Source organism: Tiliqua scincoides, chromosome 5 (genome assembly GCF_035046505.1).
Source record: "Tiliqua scincoides isolate rTilSci1 chromosome 5, rTilSci1.hap2, whole genome shotgun sequence".
Classification (NCBI taxonomy): Eukaryota; Metazoa; Chordata; class Lepidosauria; order Squamata; family Scincidae; genus Tiliqua; species Tiliqua scincoides.
The window spans coordinates 127,202,862-127,230,267 of NC_089825.1; the positions used below are offsets into that span (position 1 = coordinate 127,202,862).

General features: G+C 49.1%; 1 protein-coding gene across 3 annotated transcripts; it reads left to right on the forward strand.

The window, feature by feature from the left end:
• The first annotated feature begins 1,205 nt into the window (after nucleotides 1-1,205).
• On the forward strand, nucleotides 1,206-25,252 carry PER1 (period circadian regulator 1). 3 transcript variants are annotated; one of them, XM_066627643.1, is made up of 23 exons: nucleotides 1,206-1,405; nucleotides 5,195-5,656; nucleotides 6,007-6,105; nucleotides 6,830-6,984; nucleotides 7,706-7,827; nucleotides 9,237-9,438; nucleotides 9,822-9,873; nucleotides 11,612-11,754; nucleotides 12,346-12,424; nucleotides 13,031-13,137; nucleotides 13,317-13,470; nucleotides 14,145-14,253; nucleotides 14,368-14,499; nucleotides 15,042-15,150; nucleotides 15,438-15,594; nucleotides 16,462-16,592; nucleotides 17,066-17,266; nucleotides 19,571-19,819; nucleotides 19,956-20,689; nucleotides 21,658-21,838; nucleotides 23,066-23,258; nucleotides 24,067-24,217; nucleotides 24,499-25,252. In XM_066627643.1, exons 2-23 carry the CDS (start codon nucleotides 5,403-5,405, stop codon nucleotides 24,727-24,729), a joined length of 3,945 nt encoding a protein of 1,314 aa, XP_066483740.1. In that variant the 5' UTR covers nucleotides 1,206-1,405; nucleotides 5,195-5,402; the 3' UTR covers nucleotides 24,730-25,252. The 3 variants fall into 3 exon arrangements, with proteins under 3 accessions (XP_066483740.1, XP_066483742.1, XP_066483741.1); XM_066627644.1 differs by lacking the exon at nucleotides 1,206-1,405 and adding an exon at nucleotides 1,826-1,967; XM_066627645.1 differs by lacking the exon at nucleotides 17,066-17,266.
• Nucleotides 25,253-27,406: the final 2,154 nt, after the last annotated feature.

Consider the following 27,406-nt stretch of genomic DNA (forward strand, 5'->3'; position numbering starts at 1 on the left):
CACAGGGAATTACAGTGGCCCATAACATGTCCAGGGAGAAGTTTTGAACAAAGGTTACAGAACATTGGTTGATAACCTGGCCACCTTTGGCTTCCTTGCTCTGGATGCTCCTGTTAACCAAATATTGATTCCACTTACACTGTGGGCTTGATTAGAGGGATGGAGAAGGTGGGTGTTGGGGTTGCCTTGCCGCTAACAGGTGATGAAGCTAACAGGTGATGAAGTTGCATACTTTGTACTTGAAGTAAATATTTTGTACTTGTTCTCTTATTTCATCCATCACTATGGGGACATCTGCGTGCCTTTCCCCCCTCCCCATCAGCTCACAAACCCCCACAGGCATCGTTTTTTGCCCTGTCTGCCTCATGACACCTGTTGTTTATTGGAAAGCTTTAACATCTGTCGTGATTTGTGTGGGCTAATTCTGGGGCCCCATTTCATTTTCTTTGCGTGTTGGGCATCCACTTTCAACTGAGCTTCCTAGTTGTTCAGGGATGGCCAAGAATCTATATATTGGCTCCTCTGCCTGGTTATTGTCTGCCTACCCCTCCCCCACCTTGTTTGATGAATACTTTGAACTTGGAAAAAATATATATGGTATATATGCCATTCTTCATTTCTAAAATTCATCCTCTCTGGAAGTCACCCTGGCCCTGCTGGCCTAAAGCCATGCTCCCTGAATCCCTGTTCGTAGGGAGGAAAAGGTACGTTGTCACATTACCACTCCAAATCTCTTAATGGGCAGGGGGGAATCATTGGATGCAAAAGAGATAATGGAGGTTCAGGAAATTGTGTTTAGTTCTCCTGTGTGCATATTAAAGACAGTAGTACTGCAACCCTGGAGTGCCCTGATGCCGCTGCTGCTACAAATAGCCTTCAGCTCTTCACGCTGGTACTGGATAGTCACTTGCTTCCGGTGTCCATTTGTTTTTTATGCTCCCCCCCAGCGCACACACCTCCTCCAGTCCCTTGGTGCTGAATGACAGGCTTCTGCCATGGTTATTATGCAGTCAGATTTCCCCTGCCTGATTGGCTGAGCTCGCCAACCAATGAGGGCTTCCTGGTGACTCCTGGTGGCAGCACCACAGTACACGTGCAGGGTGTGTAAGGAGCGGAGTGGGCACTGGCATAATCCTGGCCAGCACTGCTCCGCCTTCTGTTAAACAGCCAGTGGCTTCTCCGCCTGCCTGGCCGTAGCCAGATGCTCTTGAAGAGAGAAGACTGGTGCCCAGGCTCGGCTGCACACTGCTGCTCTAGCCCGGCTTTTTCCAGGAGGACTGGCAGGACAATGCATTTGGGGGGCAAGGGAGTCATCACTGGCTGGTCCAGGGGAACCAGAGAACAGCTCTCCCCATCGCAAGCTTGTGTTGGCTAATCGCTCCATTGGGGCAGGCAGAATCATCTGGTGAGTACCCTTCCCCTCCCCAGCACACACCCCCTCCTTTTGGGATGAGACCCCTTGGCAGCCTCTAGGTGTGCTTTTGTTGGGGGGGGGGTGTCTCCTTAGCTCCGGATGCTCAGCCAGTCCTGCCCATGTATGCTGGGCAAATTCAGGCTCCGCCTCCAGGCACACACTGGCGGAGGCTGCCACAGTTGTGGTCACGTGTGCCAGTTCTGCAGGAACGGAATGTTCTCTCCTGAAAGAGGCTTCCTAATCCGACTTGCTCTACCCTGCCTGTGGGGGCGGGGAAGGGAAGAGGAAGCTCAGTAGCCACAGAGCCTGGCATGTGCTGCAGGCAGGAGGGGGAGTGGCCCTCTCTCCTCTCTCTTCTCTCTGCAAGCCTGTCAGTGCTGGGCAACTCTTGGGGGTGCTGGATGGGGATGATTCTACTTTGCTGCTGCAGTCAGCAGTGAAGCACCCCTACAGCTTTCTGGCTTGCAAATGAGGACAAAGACATTGTCTTGCCAGCCTGCCTTGCCAGCCTGCAGGGACCCTCTGATAGCCAGCATTACGATGGAGTCAGAATGTAAGCCAGCTGCTGCAGTTCCTTTCTGTGCCTCCCCTATATTTTTTTTTTCTCTGTAGGAGAAGAGGGCAAGAGGATGTTCTGGTGTGGGGAGAGAATGGGCGCTGGATTCAGGGGAAAAGGGGGTGTGGTGGATCCTGATCTCATGTCTAGAGTTAGGACTGTCTATGCTGCAAGTCTTTCTCTCTGTACAGGTTGAGCCTGTACACGGATTTTTTATACATGGATTTGACTCAACACGAATGGCCCCTGCAAATGAGAGAGAATGTGCTGATCCCTGGAGAAGGGGAAAAATGCATCTCTTTAAAATCAGTTTTAAAAACTGAGCAGTCCTTTAACAACAGTCTCCTTAATGAGAGAGAGGGCAGCAGGCTAACAATCCATCAATCCTTCTCTCTCCTTTGGACCCCCCCTTCCTCCAGCAAGTGAAAGAAAGATGATCATTTTGCATTGGTGGTGGAGGGGCTGAGTGAAGTGCTGATGGATTGTCTTCTTAAAGACTCTTAGAGTCAAAAGGTCAGCAAGGCTGTTTTTCAATCACTGGAGCAAAGAAACTTTGTTTTTTAAATTGATTTGCTATAGTGTGTTTTTTTATCCAGGTGAGTGCTTGGAACTCAGCCTGTATATCCTAATAGGCTCACAGTTGTGAAGTGACTTGCAGGCAGACACATGAATTATTTAGGAGATTTTTTGGGGGGGAGGGCCAGGACAAGGGTTGTTACTGCTTCCCCCCTTCTATTGTGATGCTACCACAACATATTTAATACGCCAGGTCTTTATTTGGTTTAAACCCCTACTATCTGAACAATATCCCTTTTTAGTCCTTAGAACAGTATATCTCTGTGTTTACTGTAAGTTTCATTATCTGCCTGTTTCTTGATTTTGGAAATGGCAAATATCTATAGCTTGTAACCCAGTTTGCAAATGGGCTTGATGTGATACCTGATCCGAGCCTACAGGAGCCGCAGGGCGAACTTGATTAGATATGCTTGTATTTAGATTCTCCCCTAGTGTTGACCACCTTGTAAATAAATTCCCAACACTGTTCCTCTTAGTTTGTTGTGACCTGAAAGGAAAAGAGAAATAACGTATGAATGCTTTCAGTTTACAACCTTCTTCCTTCTGGTCCCCGGGTGACTAACTTGCCACAGGCAACTGCTATGCGCATGCTTACTTGTTAATATCAGGACACATGTATTTGCAGCTGACTACGGGTTTGTTGTTACACCATTTTCGGTTCCACGCCTTTTTGGCAGCAGTCCTCTTCCTGTCTGGTTGCCAACTGTTTCAGAGGCGTCTCCTCCTACTGTATTTTTGAGAACATTTTGTTCTGCAGACATGAGCATGTTACCACATTTATCTCTAGGCTCTGTGAAACTTGCCTAGCGAGTTCTGCTTATTTTGTGACTGTTAAAACCACAAGAGGCAGCTTGGCTTAAATGGGCATCTGTGCCAGAATGCAGTATGGTTTTTAGAAAAAAAAAGTTCAAAGTCTGACTCACCCATCCCAGGAAAGAAATGGTTTTAGGACCTACTTAGCTTGGCCCTCTTGGAGTGCATCAGTTGTTATTGCCAGGCAATGGGTAGTCCAGGCCTCAGGTTTTGGCAGATGAATATTTTGTGTGTGTGTGTGTGTGTGTGTGTGTGTGTGTGTGTGTGTGTTTGTGTGTTTTTTAAGGGTGAATGCATACGCACACTCCCTATGTATCAAGTGTGTCATTTCTTTCAAAAAGATGTTTTTCTTGACCCAGGAATTGCTGACTGGAAGCAGTGATGGTGGCCATGCTTTTGTTATCAGAGATTATGGAAACACTGATTGGGGTTGGACTTTAAAAAAGAAGTGGGGGGGGGGTGGTCCTCCTGGTTCATCAGACTCACCAGCTTTGTTATTACAAACAGGACTGTTGTGTTTTTAAGATTAAAAATAGCAAGCATCCAAATTAGAAGAGCTAAATATAGCGCAGATAAGATGTTAATGAGTCTAGAGGAAGTGGTCTGTGTGAAGAATGGAAGCTGTCAGGAATTGACGGGCAAAAGAAGAGGAGGAGAGAAGATTTAAATAAATGAACTGGTAGTAGGTGGTCTTCTGTGCCTTAATCCCCCTCTCTGCTTAGGTGCAGTTAATTACCTTCTTACTGGACTGAAAACCTCTCTGTGCTGCATGGAGAGGGTGGAGGGGCAGGGCAGATGGAGCAGAGCTGTGGTTGCTATGTCAACCCCTTTTAAACAGATCAACTTTTTTTATGTTTTACCCAGAAAACATCCAGGTTGCTTTCAGAGATGTTCTAAATCTAGCCAAACAGCTCTTTTTAAAAGTCAGTATATTAAATTCTTATTTATTTACTTACACACCCATACCCACGCACACACCCTGGCATGCCTGACAACTGGCTTGTTGTTCATCAGACTCAAGGTTTGGGTTTGGTACCTTAAGTGATTCCCTAGCAAAGCTCCTATGTGTTGAATGGGAAGATGTCCATGAATTCAGGGGACACAGTTATTCCCTCTGCATGGAGATGCTGTGGATGGGCAAAGCTCTGGCTGTTGAATTTCTGCCTGCTCTACTGTTGTAGTAGACACTGAATGGCTTCTGGCAGTGTGAGTTGAAATCTGTGTGGGGACATGAAGGGTAGTGAAGATGCTTCAGAGGGAGGGAAGAAAGTGTTTTGCACGCCTTTTATCATAGCAGGAAGGAGAGTTTAAAAAAGTGTATAAATCTAGAAGAGTCCTGTGTGTGCAAATTCCTAACTTCAGTTCAAATTGTTGGGTGGCTTTCTGGAGTGCTTGGGGAGTAAATCTCCCTGAAAGTTTGAGAACCACTGCTTTAGGGTATCATCCGCTGCCCTTTACTCTCAAGGAAGAAATAAAGCTATCTAGTCATCAAAACCTTACATGTTCTACACCAATGGATAGCACTTTTGAAACTAGGCCAAATGACCAGCTATAAACCCCAGTACTGTAACATGTTTTGCTGTCAGGGAGTAATGCCTGACATTTGAAAACTATTCCAAGACTTGAATGATGATCTGCTGGGGCTTCCCTCTGGGGAAAGTTGTATCGCAATGGACCATGTTGGTGTAGCTTTTTCCAGGGCAATCTCCTCTGGCTTGTGAACAGAAGTGTCCTCTCATGCCAGGGACTTTCTTTGTAACACACTTTGTGCAGCATTTGATCTGGATTTGTTGTTGAATCTATTTTCACTCTTTTTATCTTCCCTTCCCTTTCAGGTATTGCGTACAACTCAATCCACACTGATCTTCTCACACTACGCTGATCTTCTCACACAGCTTGGACCAGAGAGGCATCCTCTTTGATCTGCGCTTTCCCCCACTTCTCCAAAGTTGTCTTGCTGTTTCCGTGGCCGTGGAAGTCCCATCCTTTTCCCCGTGTGTGCACCCAGCTTCTCAAGGAAGTGCCCATGCCCCAGAACCGGTCATGAGCACGAGCTGTGAACCTGGGCAGAACCCCTTTGAGGGTGGAGGTGGGGGCAGTGGCAGCAGTGCCGGGGCACCCAGGAGAACCAGAGCCCAGCGAGGGGGCGAAGCGCAGGGCCAGGGCAACGATGACATGGATGTCAACAGCAATGGCTCCAGTGGCAACGAGTCTCATGGCGATTCCCACAGCAGCTCCAACAGCAGCGGCAATGGCAAAGACTCGGCCCTCTTGGAAACAACGGAAAGCAACAAGAGGTATGGGCTTCTGTTGATTTGGCTGTGGTGTTCTAATGCTTAACTCTTGTGGTTGAGTTTTTTGATGATGACTTCATATTTTTTGGGTTGTGCTGGGTGCCCGCACTGTGAGCGAAAGGCGGTATAAAAGTATTCAATAAATAATTCAGTGTTTGCCTGGTTGGTGTCAGAGGATGGGATCCCTGATAGTAGCAAAGCCAACTTTGAACCCTACGTTAGTGTGGATGCTTTTTCAGTTTCACCAAACAGATCTATTAATTTATGTGACAGCTTTGTGCACAGAAGTGTGCTTGGTGTTTCATGTTGTTGTCCAGTTGGGCTAAAGGAATGCCCTGTTTATCCTTCCACAGCTCAAACTCTCAAAGCCCATCTCCTCCGAGCAGCTCCATTGCCTATAGCCTTCTGAGTGCAAGCTCCGAGCAAGACAACCCGTCCACCAGTGGCTGCAGGTAAGGACGTATGTTGTTTCTTTTCTGCCCTCTTTTGTGGCTGTCTTGCAATGGTTGGAGCCACAGGGAATCTAGGCCTAAAAAGGGGCTGAGCTGACAAAGCTTCCCCCCTCCCATGCCAGTTCTCTATCTCTGGTGAGCAGTTGGGATGAGATTTCTTAGCTCAATCTTTCAGTGCTTTGATTCCAGTCCCTGCCTGGTCAAGGAGAGTTTAACTCCAGGACAGTTAGTTTTGGAGATTACCGAGTTCTCTTACACTTTTGAGTGGGGGGGGGGGAGTGAAATACAGGACTGGGACTCTCAGAGGAATACAGTCTGGCCAATTCTTGGAAACAGACAACTGAAATGCTTGGTGAATGTGGCGGCCAGTTCTGGTGATCTGTTTCTTTCTCTAAGTATCCAGGGAAGATATATAATTCAGAGAGGATTGGGGAGAGGTGGATTCTATTGGTTAGAACAGATAGTGAATTTGGAAAACTTAGATAACATCAGAAACCGTTTTGTGTGAAATTTGTTAGTCAAAATCGATGTTTAAAAAAAAAATCTAGCCAGTGTATATTTCTTTTGGCAGGTGCTTGGACAGGGGTATGTGTATGAATGGAGGAGGTGGGGAATAGTACAGATCGCTGCAGCCAATCTGTGCAGACCTTTCAGAGGCGTCTTGGCCTGCTTTTGCAGCAGATGTAGTGTGTTTACAAACAAACAAACAATTGTGCCACTGCAGCAGTGAACAGTCTGCACGAGTGAAGACCCAAAAGGAGCTGATGAAAGCCCTGAAGGAGATGAAGATCCGGCTACCCTCAGAGAAGCGCAGCAAGGGGAAGTCGGGGACCTTGGCCACTCTGCAGTATGCCCTCTCCTGTGTAAAGCAGGTCCAAGGTTCGTTTGTTTAGTGTATACTACCTTTGTGTCATCTGTGGTATTCAGGCGAGACATTCCGACAAAATGTCAAAGACAATTGCTCAGGAATACATGCACTATTGTATTTAATTAAAATCAAGTTGTAAAAAGCACCTTAAAGGTAGCAAGGAAAACTGGTATTGACAGCAGAAGTATAGCTGGGGGGGGGGCGGTGCGGGAAGTACAACAGGCTTAGCAGTGTGCTGTGTAAGCAGCCCCTCTCCCTTGCCGTCAGAGCCATTTGGGGCAGCGATGTCAACATGGTGTTGCTGTTGCTTACACTGCACATTGCAAAGCCTGCCGTACTTACCAACAGCTGCCTGTTGTGCACAGAACCAGCTGCACTTCTGATTAGAAGCAATATTAATTTCAGTGTGGAATGAAGAATAATTAAAAAAAATATATATATACAGCACAAGTCAAATCAGGACAGGCTTTGCTGAAAAAGGTAGCAGTGAAGATGTCATGTGGATCTCTGCTCAGAGGGCATTTCACAGCCAGGCATGGTTCAGTAGCTTTTATGCACAGCTGCATCTGCAGAAGTTGCAAACCGTAAAGCATGGACTCCTTTGCCAGTTCCCCTGGCAAGTAGGACTTGAATTATTCAAGTAGGACTTGAATAGTCTTGGTCCACACCCAGTGTGTCTCTTGGAAGCCTTTTCTTCCTGTTTACCTGCTCTTCTTTCCCCTCCCTTTTCAGCCAGCCAAGATTACTACCAGCAGTGGACCATTGACAAAAGTCAACCCTGCAATCTGGACATGTCTACTTATACCATTGAGGAACTGGAAAACATCACCTCAGAGTATACCCTCAAAAACCCAGTGAGTTTCTCACTCCTCCTTTGTTCCACAGTCTCTGTGTTTTTGCTAAAACAGTCTACATTTGTGACAGGAAAGCTTTGCTGCTTGTAAGATCTTTCCCAACATGCACCTGCACAACCCTTTCCAGCAATTTTTCAGTGTGGGTACTTGAGGCTAACCTTGTGCTCCTAGCTCAGCATCCTGTGTAACTGAGGCCAGGCAGGTGCTTCCCTAGGTGCTCATAAGCAGGCTGCCACGGTGGTGGCTTTCTCCTGTTTGTTTCCAGTATCTGGTCATTGTGGATTCCTGCCACCTGGCATTCATGATTGGAAACCCCAATTGACTATATCCTCCACAAATATGTCTTAATCTGTCTTTAAAAGCTGTTGAAACCAGAGGACATCTCCACTTCTGAAGAACAAGTCAGGAAGGGCTGAGACTTGGGTAAAGCACCTGCATGGCACGCAGAGGTCTCAGATTCAATCCTTGGTATCTCCATTTAAAAGGATCAGATAGCATGTAATGGGTGGGGGGGGGGGATAGAAACTAGGTTTGGGCCCAATACTAAACAGGGTGCACCTGAACTCTCTTGTCAGGCTGCACAGCCTGACACAGAGGCTCTTCATTCTATGGCAGCCCAAGGGCTGCTGCAGAATTGAGTAGTCCCATTGTGAGGCTCCTTAGAATATAAAAACAGCCCCACTGGATCAGGCCATAGGCCCATCTAGTCCAGCTTCCTGTATCTCACAGCAGCCCACCAAATGCCCCAGGGAGTACACCTGATAACAAGAGACCTGCATCCTGGTGCCCTCCCTTGCATCTGGCATTCTGACATAGCCCATTTCTAAAATCAGGAGGTTGCGCATGCACATCATGGCTTGTACCCCATAATGGATTTTTCCTCCAGAAACTTGTCCAATCCCCTTTTAAAGGCGTCCAGGGCAGACGCCGTCACCACATCCTGTGGCAAGGAGTTCCATAGACCGACCACACGCCGAGTAAAGAAATATTTTCTTTTGTCTGTCCTAACTCTCCCAACACTCAATTTTACAATTTCCTTCCTTTACAAAAGTCCCCTCCCCCCCCCAAGAAGCTACCGCTGGCTGCCTGTTGTGCACAGAATGCCATTGCTGCAGCAGTCCTGGAGCAATGGGCAGCTTAGGCTTGGGCTGTTTGTCTCTGGTTGCAGCACTAGAGCGCCACCATTGATCAGAGCGGGTAATGCTGGGCTGGATGGACCAATGACCTGACCCTGTACAAGGTGACTTAATACATCCAAACCATGAGGATACCTTTTTAAAAATTGTTAATGGTAACATTCCCTTAAGCTTCCTTGCACTGATCCATGTTTCTGTGGTTGGGGGGGGGGGCTTCTGCTCTATAACAGTTTCCTTTTCCCAACCTGTTCTTTGTTTGTTTTACTCTGGAAGGATACGTTCTCGGTGGCTGTCTCTTTCATCACAGGGAAAATTGTCTACATCTCGGACCAGGCAGCCGTCATCCTGCGCTGCAAGAGAGAGGTCTTCAAGGGGGCCAAGTTCTCTGAGTTCCTAGCACCACAGGATGTCAGCATCTTCTATGGGTCCACCGCACCCTACCACTTGCCCTCCTGGAGCGTCTGCACCTCTGCCTGTAAGTTTTATCCATGCCTGGAACTTCTGGTGGGCAGTGAAAGCAGTTTTAGAGCCAGAGCTGGGCCCCAAAGTATTCCTTCTTGGCTTCCATGCTTCCTGCAGTACCATTTAAAAATAGGAGTAATCCAAAGCAGCTGGGATGCCTGCTATCTGAAGGACCCCGAAATATATTCTCCCTCTTCCAGAAATGGTACACAAACCTTTTGTGTTGGATTTTTTTTTCCTGTCTGGTCTTGGAACTTTTTTGTTTTTATTAAGCAAAATTCTGTCAGTTCAGGAACTGGGATTAAGTGAAGGACTGAGGAAAGGGCAGTGCTTGAACTTCTTGCCAATTTATTGCTGATCTTGCCATTCTCTCTCTTCATCCTCTCCCCCCCTTAGCTGCAGCTGCCATGGATTATACACAAGAGAAATCTGTTTTCTGTCGAATCAGGTGAGTTTTGTCTTTATTTAGGAGATATGGGGGAGAGATGAAAAGAGATTGTGGAGTTCAGTTCCTGGTGGTCTGAACATGTGTTCCTGGCATTTGGGCTAGACTCAGTGCTCCTCAGGACTGGATGGGAAGTTAAGAGCCAAGAGATTTCATGTTTTCATAAGCGTGCCCGATCTTTTGAGACTGCCCTAGCTGTCTCAAGATTCTAGAGGGCAGATCCTGGAGGGCAAATGGTTACTGGTAAAAGCAACCCCAGAAATACATGCCTGCGTAATACTATGCCTTTCCAGCATAGTAATTGTACCTGTGTCACAAATGCAGGCTGCTTGTTTTGGTGTCGTATTTAGTCTGCAAATAGTCATCCTTCAAATCTGCATTAACATGACTGCAGACCCTAGACCTGTATTGAGCTTGGGTAATTGCATGATTCAAAAGCAGAGAGAGAACCTGTTTCTTCCTCTGTGATAAGAAATACTTATTTGGCTAGAAAGCCACAGGAGGGCCTGACTCTGCTCCTTAGATTTCCAAGGGGTGTGTGTGTGTGTGTGTCTTTTATTGCAGCAGATAAGGAAAGCGAGGTAGCTTTGCTCATTCCAGCTGCAGTTTTGAGGAAGCAAGCAGATGGCTCCCATTTTGTCTTGTGTGTTCTTAGCACTGTATTGTCTTCTGCTCAGCCTGAAGAATGCTTCCTGTCAAGGAGACTACAGGGCACTTCAGTGGTAGGGTGTATTTCTCCCTACGCCCACACATCTCCCTTTGACACTGGAAAGAGTATAGTATTTTTCAGATGGGGAGATATCCTACAACCGGGGAGGAATCTCTGCCCCATCTCACACTCTACGGTTGATTTCAGAATTCAGGTGTGTGTGACCAGGACTAAACCTTACCCCCATCCCAAACCAGTGGGCCATGAGCAGGAAGTCTTTGAGTGTTGCGGTGGGACGGAGTGGTTGTCCCATGCAGTCTGCTTGCAGATATTTTGTGTATACATTTGTATTTTAATCACTGTGTTTAGCAGAATGTTGTCAGCAGCTTGATTAAAAAAAAATTAAGACAGGATATAAATTCTTCAAATAAATAAAATGTCTGACTGGTACTACAGTTAAATGTTACACATGGGCTGGTGGCTTCTGGCTCTCTTCCTCTGATGCTTTTTCAGAGTGCCTCTCTGACCAGGCAGAATTCTGAGGTGGCACAATGGTTGGTTCTTGCTTTTTTTGCTCTGAATTGCACGACTGCTCCTACAAATAAGCTGCTTGCACACCAGTTTGTCCCAGAGGCAATCTAGAAATGTAAATACATAGGTAGTTATGGTGCCTCAGTGGTGGGAGATTTAAGATCAAGTCCCAGCTGCTGGGGGGACTTGCTGGGCTCTGAGATCTCTTCTGTGAGGTGGCTTTTCTGTGGCAGAGTTGTTGTGAGAGCTGACCAGCCAAGGGTTGAAATGGATGTACTTGCACATTTGAAACAACTACAGGAAAGATAAAGTTAGCCAAAGGTTCACAGAGTGAAGCTGCTGTCAGAATAATGCTCTCCCTCTAATCACCTGGTGAGGCAGTATAATAACTGCTCTGATGTGATGTGACAGTGATCTCTGAGTTGGGGGACAGGTGGTGAGGGTGTGGAGGGACTGGTGCCTCCTGCTGCCACAGTGGTAGTTGTCACCACTTTTCTGCTCCCTCCTGGTCGTTCTGGTCTCCTCTGGCCTCTGGTCTTATTGCAGGCATTTGTTTCTCAGCGGATGCCATGACAGTGGGCGCGAGCTGCGCTACTACCCCTTCCGGCTCACACCTTACCTGACCAAAGTGCGCGACTCGGAGAATGCTGAAGGACAGCCCTGCTGCTTGCTCATTGCTGAACGTATCCATTCGGGCTATGAAGGTAAGGGAAAGTCATTAACTGCCCATTGTGGAGTGGGAGTGTGGTACCTACAGGCAGATTTGACAACAGCACTGTACAGAGGCACTACAGCAGAAGCCTAGGTCAAGATGGTGATCCCACAGCTTCTTGGAACTCTCCAGCCATATTTATCTTAATTAACTTGGCTTCTGAAGCTTGATTCGTTTTCCCTGATGAGAAACTTGGTCCATTTCAGTTTATAACCATCCTATGTTAGAAATTCATTACATCCATAACTAATGCAATTTGTTATGCACAATGATGTGCAATTTATGCTGGATCTGGTCTTCCAATGTGCAGCAAAAAAAACCAAAAAAAACCAACACTTTTGAGCCTGTTGGTGGCATCTCCTGGGATGGGTCTGTGTTTGTTCTCCTTAAACTGCACATTTGCTGTACATCATCAAAGAGGCAGCAGAATGGCATGGAGATCATGGCCCAGTCAGCAATATTGTGCTCCTGTTTGTGCCTGTACAATAGCAGTGTGTGTGTGAGCTGGCCCACTGCTGTTTCCAGGCCAAGAGTTGCCGTTTGAAAAAGCTTAACTTGTATTCATTGTGCTTTTCTTCTACAGCTCCCAGAATCCCTCCTGATAAGAGAATCTTCACCACCAGGCACACCCCAAGCTGTTTATTTCAGGATGTGGATGAACGGTAAGGAAATTGAAACGAGAGAAATGTGGGTTGTAAGGGAAAGGGCCTGGAAGGTGGCCCCAGTCTCATCTTCTGGCTATGCAGAGCCTTGGACTGAGCCTTTTCCCCAATGGGTATGCCCTTCTGTGGGCCTGCAGATCTGAGTAAAGAAGCCATACTTCACAGGAAGGGGACTTGCCTTCCAGCCATTTTGGTGGGTGGGTATTCCTGTCTTGGGATAAGGAATATTTCACAGTCCTGCTTCTCATTAACTTCGCTCTTCTTCTTTCTGCCGGCAGCTGCGTTCTTATAGAGAACGGGCTATCAGTAGTTCCCAAACGCTTTCAACTGGCAGTTCCCTTGACTTACTGGGCCATTGGCCACAGCTCCCCAATAGAGTTTCAATCCTATACATTGTTTAGGGCAGTGATTTTTTTAATGAGGGTTCTGTGGCTCCCTGTCTTGCCCCTGAAGAGCCATGGCCACTGGGAAGCAGCCAGTTTGGGAACCACTGGGCTATATGGAGAATTGTCCCACATCCTGCAGATAAGATGAAGACCCTAAGCTGTGTAGTGGCCAGCCTTTTACAGCGCGTGCTCATGGTCACTGTCTGTTCCCCTATTTCAGAGCTGCCCCTTTGCTAGGCTACCTTCCTCAGGACCTAGTTGGAACCCCTGTCCTCTTCTACCTACATCCAGAGGACCGGCCTCTGATGCTGGCCATACACAAGAAGAGTGAGTATAAAACAAAGGGAAAAGCTGCATGGGGGGCAGGGATTGCTAATCTGTACTTGGGCTACCTAATAGATGAAAAATTCAGTTCCACTTAAACTCTGTGTGGAGTGTGGTCTCAGTCCAGAGGGGCTGGTTCTGCATCATCAGCTCACCCCCTCCCCTGCCTTTCTCCTTTCCAGTCTTGCAGTATGCTGGCCAGCCCTTTGATCATTCACCCATCCGCTTCTGTGCCCGCAATGGTGAATACGTGACCATTGACACCAGCTGGTCCAGCTTCGTCAACCCCTGGAGCCGCAAAGTCTCCTTCATCATGGGAAGACACAAAGTGCGGACGTGAGTGGTCCTCTTTGAGCTGCTTGGGTCTGCTGTGGCAGGACCCTTTTCCCCTCTCCTTGAATTTGTAATGTATTTTAGAGATGGGAGATATAAGCAGTCAGGTAGAAGGAGTGAGGAGGGGCAACTTAGAAAGTGGAAGCCGCTGGTCCCATCCTGGGCCCTTCAACATGCACATCAGGGCCACCTTCTCCTGACCTCCCTGACCACAGTGGGCTTATCTCTGTTTATATCTGGCCCTTCCCATGTCATGGGGCTTCCTCTGTGGCTCTCTGATTTGCACAGGTGACATGTTGTGTAGAATCAACACCCTGAGTTGAGTTCAGAAACAAAAGACCTAACAGAACTGGAATACTCTGCTTCCTGGCAGCCCATAGCCCTCTGGCTGCATTCTGTATGAATCGAAGCATTTGGACACTTTTCAAGGGCAGTCCCCTGTAGGGCGCATTATGGTAGTCAAGGCTGGAGGTGACTATGTCTTGACTGACTGTGGCTAGGGCCAGCTTTTCCAGAGAAAGTTGTAACAAATTGCCGAATGAGAGCTTTGTTCTAGATGCAACATGAGAGAGTGGGGAGGAGGAGAGGGGAGACCCTGGGAAATGATCCCGTGGAGTCTCCCTCTGAGGGTCACACACAACCCCCTAACTCCATTCCTGTTCCTTGGATCTCTCCAGGGGCCCCCTCAATGAAGACGTCTTCACAGCCCCCAAATTACCAAAGGTGAAGCCAGTGGAACAAGACATCCAGGAACTGTCAGAGCAAATTCATCGGCTCCTGCTGCAGGTGAGGAGTTCCTTTTCCTGCTGCCTGATGGGCCATGTTCCTCCACTCTGCCCTCTTCTTCCTCCAGAGCTTTGGTCTCTCTTCTGTGTTAATGACTCTTCTTTCCCTTTACAGCCAGTGCACAGCAATGGATCCATGGGCCTGTGCAGCGTGGGCAGCAATGCTTCCCACGAGCAGTTCCTGAGCATTGCCTCATCTAGTGACAGCAACGGCATCCCCAATGAGGAGGCCCAAGCAATGCGGCCGGTGAGTCACAGGGCCCAGTGGCTGGGGCAGAACATTGTGACATGATGCTCTAAGGATGTCAGGGCTCAGAACACAGGTACATCCCCTCAAGCACAAATCTCTCTCCAGTCCTGACCGGCAAAGAGGAGTTCCCAGATATGGTGTGGCTATTATGAAAGGAGAACTCTGGAGGCCTTTTATGCATCTCAAACCACTACGGGAAGAGCGAGCATGAGTTGTGCAGAATCTAAGTCACGCACATGCACGTGCAAAATGGCAAGAGTCGCTGATGTTTCCTAGGTTTGAGAGTAGAGGGGGTGCCATTGGGAAGGCAGAAGAGAGAAATGTTGATACTCCAGATTTTAAAAGACTCTTTGCAACCAAGGGCCTGAGGTATAGATGCCCCCCCCCACCCCAAGATGTTTGGAGTGTTGGGTGAAGGGGAGCAGAGTTCATGGGACATGCTTCAAGAGAGGAAACTAGGACTGGGGTTTTCCCCAAGGAGAATGAGGCTGGAGGAGTTGTGGGCTTCTCTGACCTCTTGTCTTCTCTTGCGACCCCAGATGACTTTCCAGGAGATCTGCAAGGATGTTCACATGGTGAAGAACCAGGGTCAGCAGGTCTTCATTGAATCCCGTGCGAAGCCCCAGTCCACGAAGCATTCTCGAGCAGGTAGGGGTGTGTGCGCGTACGCACATTCTATGGGATAATAGTACCCCCCACACTTGGTGCCTTTATGGTAACTGTAGTGGGTTTGATCAAAGGCCTGCTAGATGATTCTTTGGCTTTGTGGCCAATTTCTGGCAAGGAGGTTGCAATGGTGAGAGGTTCTGCTGGCAGTGGCACCAGGTTTTGGGGCATTCTGGGATCAAACGACCTCTCCCCAAGACTCTTCATGGTGGGTGGCACCAGCTCCAAATTGTGACTTACTCCCCCCCCCCCCCGCAATTACTTCCTAGCTCTTGAAATGCCAGCTGATCGCCACATTCAACCTATGGAAACGGTGAAGGAGTCAGAGAGGAGAGTAGGAAAGACTGCCACCTCCGAGGAATCTGTGGGGAAGGAGCCCTCCAACTACTCCTACCAGCAGATCAATTGCCTGGACGGAATCATAAGGTGAGGGTCAGAGGCATTTCCAATCACTGTTCTGCAATCTTTCAATGATAGCATAAAGAAGGCAAGTAAAATAAATTATTTGAGCCCTTAGAGTTGACTGAGGTCCAGGCTAGAATGGGTTTCATTTGAGGAATCATTTTGCTTTTCAGTAGTGGGTTAAGGATAATTTCTTGGTTCTTTTCTTAAAGGTGAAAACAAGGCGAAATTGATACTCTTTTATTGCCCCAATTTATTGTTAATATTTATATACTGCTTTTAAACAAAAAAATTTACAAAGAGGTTTACAGAGCAAATCAAATAACTAAATGGCTCCCTGTCCCAAAGGATCTCACCATCTAAAAAGTTTGCAGAACAAAAATCAGCTGCACCTGCTAGAAAAGAGAGGGTGCAGGCATGAGGAGCAATAGTTCCTCTCCCCCTGCTAAATAGAAGAGGACCACCTCTGGGAAAAGTGCCCCTTGCCCAATTAGCAGGGTTTGGGCTAGTGTAGCAGCAGACAAACTTTTGGAATTTAAATACCTTCTCCTTGGTTTTATTTTAAATTTCAGCTAGTTAACCTTTTTGTGCAGTTCCAGAGTTCATGCGCACAATAGCCATTTGGGATCCCCTCTTATTGCGTGAACGTAGGCCACTGTTCTCATCAGTGGTTTTGAACTGTTTTGTGGATGCAGTTTTCCTTTTTCATATTGAGTCATCTGGGACTCTTTGAATGGTAGAATAGCAGAGTTAAGCTATCTAGAACGAATAAATGCAACAGTATCTTTCTATATTGCAGATTACACATGGGATATATGAGTCTGTGGGGATCAGATGCAGGCTTCTTTCATCTCCGCTACTCCCTCTAATATGTGCCCCCTATTTAAACAGGTACCTGGAGAGCTATAGCATTCCGAGCCGTGTGAAGCGAAAATGTGGCTCCTCTTCTTACACTACATCCTCAAATTCTGATGACGACAAGCAGAAAGCGGGTGAAGAGATGGCGGCCTGTCCAAGCAAAGGTAATTTAGTTTCCCTCTCTTTGCTTGCACTGTTCAGTATTCCCTCCTAAGATGTAGTTCTTGCCTTTCCCACTCCTGGTTGTTCTCCTCTCTCTCTCTCTCTCTCTCTCTTTCCACTCATGCTCATTTCTGCTGTCTCCCATTCTGTCTGGAATCTGGGTATTCTGTTGCTGTGCCTTGGGTGGGGCAAAGGGGAAGGTGGCAGGTTTCTGGGTCTGTTTGAGAGAGCTGCATTTCCTCCTTGAAACGCCCTTGATTCTCGTGGTCAGCCAGACTCATTCTTTCACATCTCCGCTGGGTAAGACCCTTTTGACATGGGTGCGTGGACTGCATTTTGGGGGGAGCAGGCTGGAGTCTGGCCTCTTGATGTCCTAGTCTTGCCGGTCGGCACTCTTGAGGGACTGTGCCACCAAATGCCTCCATTGACACTGTCCCCTTCCCCCATGCTAATCCACCGTTGTCTCTTTGAACAGATGCGTCCGAGGAGATGCTGCCAACCCCGGAGAGTCAGCCCAAGAGGGAAGAGCCTGGGACGGCAGCAGCTGCCGTGGTGGGAGGCCCACTCACACCCCTGGCCTTGCCTAGCAAAGCCGAGAGCGTGGTCTCCGTGACGAGTCAGTGTAGTTTCAGCAGCACCATCGTCCACGTGGGAGACAAGAAGCCCCCCGAGTCGGGTATGGGAGGTGGACACTTGTTTTTTTTTCTGGAAAATCACAGGTGGGGCAAGCGGGGGCGGGGGGCCAATTGGGGAGGAGTCTAGGGGTGGGGGTGGGTGCTGGAGATGCCACTCACCGCTTAAACTTGACTTGGTTCCTTTTGGTTCCGCGGCTGGCAGCAGGTTCAAGGCAGACACAAAGAAATTCTTTCTGCAGAGCACAACGGACTCCTGGAATTAATGGCCACTGGAGGTTGCAATGGCCACTTAGAATTCATGGTTGTAACAGGATGGTTAGATACGTGACTGGGTCTCCTAGTTACTTCTAGCCATGAAAGCGAGTGGCCCCTGTCTTCTTGATACTTTGGGAACTCCCTTGGGGTGTCTCGCCAGCCAGTGGTGAAGACTCAGTGGACTCACGGGCCTGAACATGCCAGGCAACCTTTGTATGTTCCATAGACAACTGCTGCTGAGTCAGTTTCTCCCATTTGTCAGGTAGTGCCAGCCGCATCCTTAACTGGAAGCCCTTGGGGCAGGGGCTTGGCACACATATTTTACTCAGCTGCTCTCCTTTAATCCCTTCTTCACAGCCCTTTCAATGGCTAGCTTTTTCTTCTTAAATATGTTATTGTGGGAGCCGTGCAATGTTTCCGCAAGAGTAACAGAAGGAAGCCACTTTTCTCCCTAGAACCAAAAGTCTCTTAGGATCTTGGATCAGAACACCTTCTCTTAGGCCATTTGGCAGCAGTTCCCCCACTGGTGGAGGACCAGGGACTTTTTCTGCCCAGAGTGAGCTGCCAAGGCTCTAGCCCCTCCTGTTCTGTTGCCCCGGTCTGGGTTCTGCCCTTTTGAGGGCCTTGCAAGTCTTGGGTGAGATCCCTTTAGCACTGTCCTTCAGGGATGACTGAAGAGATGAAGGTGCTTCTGCTTTGTCTACAGCAGGGGGTGATGCACCTCCTCCTTCCCCCTCTGGCCTCTTTTAGCAGTGCAATCACTTCCAGTGGCCTCCAGGCTGCTTCCTACTAGGCACAGCCCTGGTCTTCCACTCCTGTCCCTCTGTGGTGGTGTGCTTTCAAAGACTTCACCCTCACCTTGCTAGTGCAGATTTGCACAGCATGGGTAGGCCTGCATTTGGTAGCGTGTGTGTGTGTTCATACTGTCTTCTGCTCACACCTGACTCCTGCAAGTGTTTCTCCTGAGTTGCAAGTCACACCAGTGCAGGGGTGTTAAGCACAGCAGCATCAGTTGTCTTGCCGCAGCTTGCAGTGCTTGATCCTCTCCGGGTTTCCCCTTGCACTTAAAGAAGGCTCTGACATAATTATCCCCTTTGGTAGGTGCCTCATTCTTTCTCTTGGAGCCCATCTCTTCCTCTAGACTCTGAGCTCAAAGACCAGTATCAGGAGTCTTTATTTACCTGTGTGACTCCACTGCTCTTCCTGCATTGATTCACACCCTGCCTTTCTGACTTTCTGTATAACCATCTCTAGGAGGAGTCTTGTGGGTTTGTTGTCATGCAGTTGTTTCCTAGAAATTTTACTTCTTAGAAATAAAACCATGGATTAACATTTGGGCATAGAAATTTATCTTGAACAGTGAACAAAGGGCAAATCAGGGAGGGCTATTTACTGGGCTAACTTGCACTCAGATTGCTGAATTTGAGCTTCCAAGTGACACAGGGCTTTTCTTCCGGCACAAATGTTAAAATTGAGACTTTCTCCCTTCCTTTAATAATTTGGTGTGTGGTGATACGTGTATGTCTGTGTAGATAGAGAGAGAAAATGTTTTTGCCATGTCTAAGCTGATGTTGTTCTGTCAAAGGAGCACAGTGTTTAAACAGGAACCTTGCATTCACAAATCTTTTCCTTCCGTGGTCCCACTTTCTCCAAGATGTTGAGAAGTTTCTAGAAAAAGTCTTTCTGAGAATGAAAATGTGACTGCTTTGCCCTCTCCTGGGCTCTGGGAAGCCTCCAGAGGCTGCAAGAGCTGGGTGACATCCTTCTTTTGAAAAAGAGTCTAATCCTGCCTCCCTGAACAACCTCCAGGATTTGTTTCCTTAACAAGCATCAAGTTCATACAAGATCTTAATTCAGAAGTGTCTGTGGCTAGAATCTGAGTTGACCACTGAAGGATATGATTGGAACCAAGGCTGGTGTCCTTTTAAAGCTGGCAGTGGTCAGATCCATTTCCTGCCTGTGCTGGGTATTGGCACTTTGGCTGCAGAATCCTGAATTCAGTATGTACTGGAAGGAGTTGTAGCATGACAGGCTAACCTTGTCCTTTCCTCTCTTTTTTTGTCACTTTCCCCCCTCCCCTTCCTTTCCAGACATTGTCATGATGGAGGAGGCAACACCCAGCACGGCCCCTCCAGCTCCACCCCACAGTGTGACCCCAGATCGGGAGCAGCAGTACCGCAAGGTGGGGCTGACGAAAGAGGTGCTGTCTGTCCACACCCAGAAGGAGGAGCAGGCCTTCCTCACACACTTCAAGAATCTCAGCCAGCTGCACGTCTTCAACTCTGCATCTGGGCTGAGCTGGCAGGAGATGCGCCATGCTGGACCCCACGTAGAGCGAGGTAAGCCAGGGTGGGTGGGGCGCTTTGTCTGTGTTGGTGTGTGCGTGCAGGCGTGTGTACGGAGGGGGGGATCAAAGTCTCTTGCTGCAGGAGAAAGGCTCCCCTTCATTCTCTTTTTCTCCTCTTGGCTCCCCAGGACACAAAGGCCTGCGCCAGGGTGTCCGGGGCCTGGGCTGTCGTGGGAGGAGCAGGAAGTCCAGGGCCAAGCGCATCAAGCAGAACAAGTTGTCAGACAGCACTAGCTCCCCACAGAACTCCAGTTCCCCTCCCCAGGTGCCAGGAGCTCCAGGCCCCTCGTCCTGGCCACCTTCTGGAAATTCCCAGGCCAGCCTCCCTGCCTTGCCTTATCCAGCTGTCATGCCCACTTATCCCATTCCTGTCTTCCCCCCTCGGCCTGCTGCGCCTCAGCCCTCTGAGCCTGCCCAGAACCCACTTCCCACCCCACAGTTCCCAGCTTCTCTAGTCACCCCCATGGTTGCCCTTGTCCTGCCCAATTACGTCTTCCCCCAGATGAACAGTCCCCTCCCTCAGTCCTACTTCCCCGGAGCACCTGTTTTCCCCTTCGGCCCCCAGCCAGGGCATGTGCCGACCCCTGGGCCTGAGGTGTGCACGCAGGCACCGTCTCGGTCCTCCACACCGCACTCCATGAGCCAGCCTGAGCGGGCCGAATCGCCACTCTTTGAGTCACGCTGCAGCTCCCCGTTGCAGCTCAATCTGCTGCAGATGGAAGAGATGCCCAAGACCTGTGACTGGCCAGAAGCCGCGAGCAGCAACCCAACAGGACCATCAGGTGCCACCACTGACTGGTCTGGTGTGGCTGGTGGACAGGGACTGGCAGATGATCTCGGCACCCAGAAAGAAGCTTGCATGGTAAGCCCCTCCAGGAGCCCAAAGACAATCCTTCTTTCTTTTCCTGCTCTGGTGGGCAGTCGATTTGCATTGACATGACATGTTATCTTTAGGGTGGGAGGCAGGAGCAAATATAAGCATGGGAAAAGCCACAGGTAGGGGTAGGTTGTGCTGAGTCTCCACATTGGTCCTGCCTTTGGCAGCACTGCAGGCGCTTGTTGTAGCTCTTTATCACTTGAAAAACTGGCATTAGTCTGCGATCACTTGAATTTGTGTTAATTTGTCATTTGGGGTTCACCATTTCACTGAATCTGGAAGATCTGGGGCAAGAGAACTGGGGGGAGAGAGGAAACAAATGGAGACTGGGTTGGGATAGCCAGGGAGCAAACAGCCATGGTAGGGCAGCTGTCACTGAAGTGGGTCTTGCTGTCCTGCTCAAAAGGCAGTTCTGGCGTCGGCTGGCCATCTCTTCCTGGGAGGGATTCCTACCAGCGGCTGGTCCTGCCTTCTGATTCCATCCTTTTCCAGAGCACAGCAGTTGGGAAGCACAGCATTGTCTGAGCATTGTCTATATTTGTGGAGAACAGCCAACATTCCCCTCCCAAATTGGATGAGGCTGGGAAAAGAAATCAGTTACATTATCTCTGGGGCCTTGTCCCAGTGGTAGGCTGATTTGCTGGCTGCCTGCACAGCTCTAATTTTTGCCCTCTCCCCACCGCTGCACAAGCCCCTTGATGCTCTGTGATAGGGAAGGATTAGCCTATGCCCTCTGAGAATATCCTGGCCTCCCCCAGGCGAGGGATCATTTCAGGCTCTGTGGGAAGATGGCAGCAAGGCCAGCCAGGTGCTCCCAAAGTGGGCATAATGGACAGCTTGTCCTCTCTAATACTGGATCAGCAACTCTGGGCCCTTCCTATTCTTGAGTTGCTCTTGTGGCTGATGTATATAGCCCTCTCTGGACTGACAGTCATCTTCTTGTCCCCTTGCAGGCAGAAGCTCACGATTCCTCCAACAACGATGCCTTGTCCAGCTCCAGTGACCTCCTGGACCTGCTTCTGCAGGAGGATTCGCGCTCCGGGACCGGGTCAGCTGCTTCGGGCAGTGGCTCAGCTGTCTCTGGCTCAATGGGCTCCAGATCAAATGGGGACAGCACATCTGCCAGTGGCACTAGTAAGCACAGCTCCGTCATGTTTGTTCCATCCTGTTGGGTTAGCTTCATAGCTGACTGGGACAAGCTTCTGAGCAGCAGTAGCAGGAGAGGGCAGTCAAGGAGTCAGACCACCTGTGTCTGAGTGACAGTGGTGCTTGGCTGGGAGGTGTTCCCCTCCCCCCCCCCACACAAGCACACTCTTTTCAGTTTCCATTGATGTGAGAAGCAGGGATGCTCAGCCACCACTAGGGCATGTGAAGGCTAGAAAAACTGCTTCCTGCAGGTTTAGCCACCTGTTGTGAAAGTTGCCTGTGAGTGGTCGCTTTCCTCTGTGTACAGGGATGGCACTGGAGAGCCCCGAGTGGCTTTGCAGGTGTTCTGCGTCTGAGGATGGGGCTTTGTGCACAGAGGTGAAAAACTCCCCCAGGTGGGCCTGAGCACCCCTAATTTCAAGCAGATGGCTCTTGAGCAGCCTGCATTATATAGTTGCTGGTCAGACTCAGGGGTGTCTTGTAGACCATGTGCCTGAGTACTTGCAAACATTCACCTCCCATCTTTTGTAACCTGTATGCATACAAAATCATATGAACATAAGAACAGCCCCACTGGATCAGGCCATAGGCCCATCTAGTCCAGCTTCCTGTATCACAGTGGCCCACCAAATCCCCCAGGGAGGACACCAGACAACAGACACAACCTGCGTCGCTTTGCCCTCCCCTGCATCTGGCAATCAGAGGCAGCCTGCCTCTAAAACCAACAGCTTGCACATTACACATCATGGCTTGTAACCCGTGATGGATTCTTCCTCCAGAAATTTGTTCAATTCCCTATAAAGGCTTCTAGGCCAGATGCCATCACCACATCCTGTGGCAGGGAGTTCCACAGAATAACTACATACATACTGAGTAAAGAAGTATTCTCTTGCCTGCCCTTACTCTGGCTTACTGTGACTCCTTACTCCCAACACTCAATTTTAGCTGATGTCTCCTGGTTCTGGTTACCAGAAGAGGCCCTGCAGGGTCCATAATTACTCAGCATGTCTTGGTCTGTACCTTGAGTCCCCCTCCTAGGGTCAGGCATGTGGAGTCTTCTAAGCAAAATTCCCAGGAGCCCCCCCCCCCCCCCCGATCCTTTAGATTAAGGACCTGGATTCAGAAGTGGCAGAGTTGAGGCCTCTTTCTTGGACTACAGCCTGGGCCAACAGGCTCCCTTTGCCTCATGAATTCCTTTCTTTCTTGCCCACCCAGCCAGCAGCAAGAGCAGCAACACCAGCAAATACTTTGGCAGCATTGACTCCTCGGAGAATGACCTGCGCGGCAAGAAGCGCTCTGATGTGGAGGACAACGAGCACTTCATGAAGTACGTCCTGCAAGACCCTATCTGGCTGCTGATGGCCAACACAGACGACAAGGTCATGATGACCTACCAGCTACCCAGCAGGTGAGGAGCAGGAGGCCCCAGGGCTGCCGCATGGCTCAGTTTGTCTGGCTTGGTGTGGGCGTGTCAGGCTCTTCTGCTCTGCCTGGTTCCTGTACCAGACCCCTTTTGGTGTCCCTGTCCTACGTCTGTTGCTTGAACTGGATTCAGAGCAAAGACCTACTTTCCTTTTCCTTTCCTTTTGAGTCATAGTAAAAACACCCCACCATTACTCTTTGCTCATTTCTTCATCATGCTTCCATTCTTAGTGCAATTGCCAAAATGTTCTCCTTGGCACATAACAGAGTGAACACCTGAAGTTTCAACTGAGCTTAAACCTTTTAAACCAGGGGTGTCAAACATAAGACCCACAGGTTTGATTTGGCCCCCAGAAGCCCTTTATCCAGCCCGTTATAATCGGGCTCTCCCAGTGCCGGTTCTTCCAAGGCAGCACTTCACAGAGCATCTCTCAGCTGCTAAGCTGCAGAGTGATTCCTTGGTGGAAGCGGTGCTGCTGAGAGAGTACCCACACTCTCCCACTCCTTGAAAACACGGTCAGCGTTTGCATATTTTTGTGTCATTCACTGCTGATGAGTTCTTACCCGAGAACAAAGCACTGTATTCTTGGCCATTATCTGCTTAATGATGTCACTTCCAATCCTCATTAGGTGCCTTGAACACTATTTGACTCACTCTGTGAAATGAGTTCTAAGTTGTTAAACCAAACATTGGGGCCATTTCTGTCCCAATCAGAGGGGTCCTTTTATTGACCCCAGTGCTAGCAGTCCTTTGGCAGCCAGTCCTGACCCACTTGCATGCCTGTCCTCTGTAGAGATCTGGAGGCTGTGTTGAAGGAGGATCGGGAAAAACTGAAGCAGATGCAGAAGCGGCAGCCTCGGTTCTCGGAAGAGCAGAAGAAGGAGCTAGCCGAGGTGCATTCCTGGGTCCAGAAGGGGATCCTGCCCAAGGCAATCAACATCACGGTGAGGATGGTTGTTGGCATGTTTGGAGGAAGAGAAAGGAACTCTCAGTGCAGGACCAGGAACTAGCAGGCCTGGCTGTGTGACTCTGCTCGCTTTTTTCAGTACAAATAACCTCCTCCTGCTTCACTTTGCAAGCAAGGGTGATACAGTGCCTGGGTCAAGTTGCTCTGGAGGTGGCGGGAGAGGGAGACAGGAGCCCTTCACAGTCTCTCAAGAAGTCTTGGCCCCTGAACCCAAAGACGGCAACACTTGCTCATTAGTTTTTTGTCTTGCATTCTTAGGCCTGTGTGGACTGCGAGAGCAACCCGGCCTCCAAAGTCACCCCATTGTACGACGTTGAGATCCACGACATGGACTTGAATGGCATGCTGGAGCCAATGGAGGAGGGCGGTGGAGGGCAGGGCTGCCTGCCACCCTTGCCGCTGGAAATGGCCATGGAGGAGGAGGAGGCTGGGCTGCAGGAGGGAGAGCAGCCACCCCAGGCAGAGGCAGCGGGAGAGGACTCTGGCTAGGTGAACCATGAACTCTTGTCTGCCTGTCAAGAATCGCTTCTTGCCCCAAGCTGGGACACCACTGGTCAGCAGGACCCGGGGAGTGACATAGGCTGCAGCTCCCATGAGTGCAGCAGCAGCAGCTCCACCCCACACAGCTGTCCAGTGGCTGCAGTGAAAGTCCCCTTGAACCAGAGGGGTGGTGTGGGCCTGGCTAGTGAACTGGCCCTCGGGAGAGAGGCTGTGCCAGGGCTGTGCGCCCCATGTTGGCTTGTCCTAGTGCTGAACTCGAGGCTGGCCCGACAGCCTAGGCTGGACCATATACCCCAACCCTTGCTGCCTTATGGAGGTTTTGGACCCAGGTGGCCCATGAACAATGGACAAAGGAACAGACTTTGTATGTATTTATTTTTGCAGAATGGTTGTTTGTGTTTTATTGGGTTTTGTGAACTTTTTTTACTGATCTGCAGGCAAAAGCTCTTGAAGGGGCCTCTTTGCAGCACTGATTAATAAAGAGAGAGAGAGGCCACTCTTCAGATGCTGACCATGATGATGAACCTTTGCATGTTTCTCTTTTAGTACGCTGCCCCCTTGGTTGAGATCCTTCCACAGAAGGAGGCTTACTGTCACCTTAAGTTAGTGCCCAGGCTTGGGCAGACAGTGCACTGGAAAGAAGACAAACAAAAGCATGGGGGGAGGAACCTAAAACATTCCCCCCAGTTCCCTAGAGGCTGCTGCCTTCAGATGCCTCTTGGAGAGGCCATGGCTGCCCTCAATCTCCCCCCTCCCTTAATGGTCAACTCCTGTCTTAACTGTTTTGTTTCAAAGACTGGTTCTTCCGTTCATGCGACTCAGTATTCACCTCCCCAAAGACATGGGGTGCCCCAAGAGCACTGCACCTTGCAGGCTCCCTTCATATAATTGTTGCAGTCCTTGCAAAAAACACTTCCAGTGACACTCATGCTCTAAGAAGAAGACGGACTGGCACAGCCCATCTCTCCTGGCTGTGGCAAAAAGGCTGCCTTTGCGCAAGGGAGAAGCTCTGGGTCTGCGTGGTCAGACTCTCCAAACCCCCCCCCTGCTCATTTTCCCCCTCATTCACACACTATTTATTGAACTATTTATTTATTTATACATTGTGGTTTTTTCCTGTGTTGATGCAACAATATTTATATATGTCTGGAAGCACCTCTGGTCTCGGCTGAGATTCAGTCCTGGGACCTGCCTCTTGGAAGCAGCTGGCTGTGTTGGTGGTTTTGGAGCCGGAACAGAGGAATCTGCTGCCTGAGCACCTCAGCGAGTTGTGTAGCCCTTCTTTCCCGACACAGCTATTTTGAGGGATGCCTCTACCATGTGTTTAGCTACTGCTTATCAACATAGTCAGAAATTTGCAATCATCTATCTGGGTTTTGAAGCAAGATCAGTGAAGTGAACTACATTGCGAACTTTCCATGAAGGAAACCCTCTTGGGATCTGTCTCTAAACACAGCATCCTGCAATTTAAGAAACAAAAAAATCCTACATCATTATTTGATGCAAGGAACTTACCTACCTATAGTCAGTCTCAGCAGTCCAAAAGATTGCAGAGCCAGATCCCATCTTCGGGTACCCCAGTCCGGGAAGTAACTGTCTAGGAATGCCAAAGTGTCTTGAAACCATTGAAAGTCATTGATACCAGCAGATGTTTCATGCACCAGCAAACAGCTCTTTCAGAGATACTCTTAAAAGAAACTCCTCTCCCTCCCATTAACAAGCATTGCTCGGTATGTGGTGTCAGGGTGGATTCAGAAGAATTAGTGATTTCCTTCTCAAAAAGGTTGTGACAATCCTTGTGTGGAGGGATCAGCTGCAGTTTTGCACATTTGTCCAATGAGTGTTGGCTGTACAGTCACTATTTTGCACTGTGGACCTTTTGAGGGAAAACCTGCATTTGCTCCCCAAGGTGTGGCAATCAGAAAAAGCAGCAGACTTGGGTAAGAGATCTCTGACTGGATCCACTCTTGGACATCTTCGGTGATCGTTTGTCTCCCCCACCTCTACTGAAACCAGTTTTCTCTCATCACCAAACCTGCAGGGTCTGAGGCAACCAAGGTAGTTTGTGTGTGTTTTGTGCTGGGTTCCAAAAACTACAGTTAGCAGACCATATGGGCCTTGCTAGTACCAGAACCAGTGACTGAGCAAACAAAAATGACACTCCTCTTCTAGAGGGACAAAAAACTCCAGAGCCCATGTCCTAAGCTCCAACAACTCTTGTACAAACTAACTCTTGGGTAACTCTAGAAGACCAGCCATGCCAGCAGGCCTTGGATAGCCAAGCACACAGATGTCCTGAAACAGTGACTGACTGGATGATGTGGCTGCAGCTGCCTCATTGGGGAAGACAAAGTTTGCAGCCCCAAATAGGAATGCTCCCTTTTCCAGCACTGTAACTGCAGATTGATTGGAAGTGCATGGCGTCTCTTGTTAACTGGGTCCCTTCTGCAACAGATTTGTACACGTTTGCTTGAGCACAAAACGGTTGCAGCATAAGCCTGAGAACGTCTACTCAGAAGTAAGTACCATTTTGTTCAATGGTGCTTACTTCTTGGTAGTGGTATAGCTAGAGAGGGTGCAAAGCAGTAAGTTTTGTAGCTTCCAGCGGGAGCTCCAACCTTTCCCTTTCAAGGCCTGTGTTTGTCTTTTGCACCCTATGTTCCAG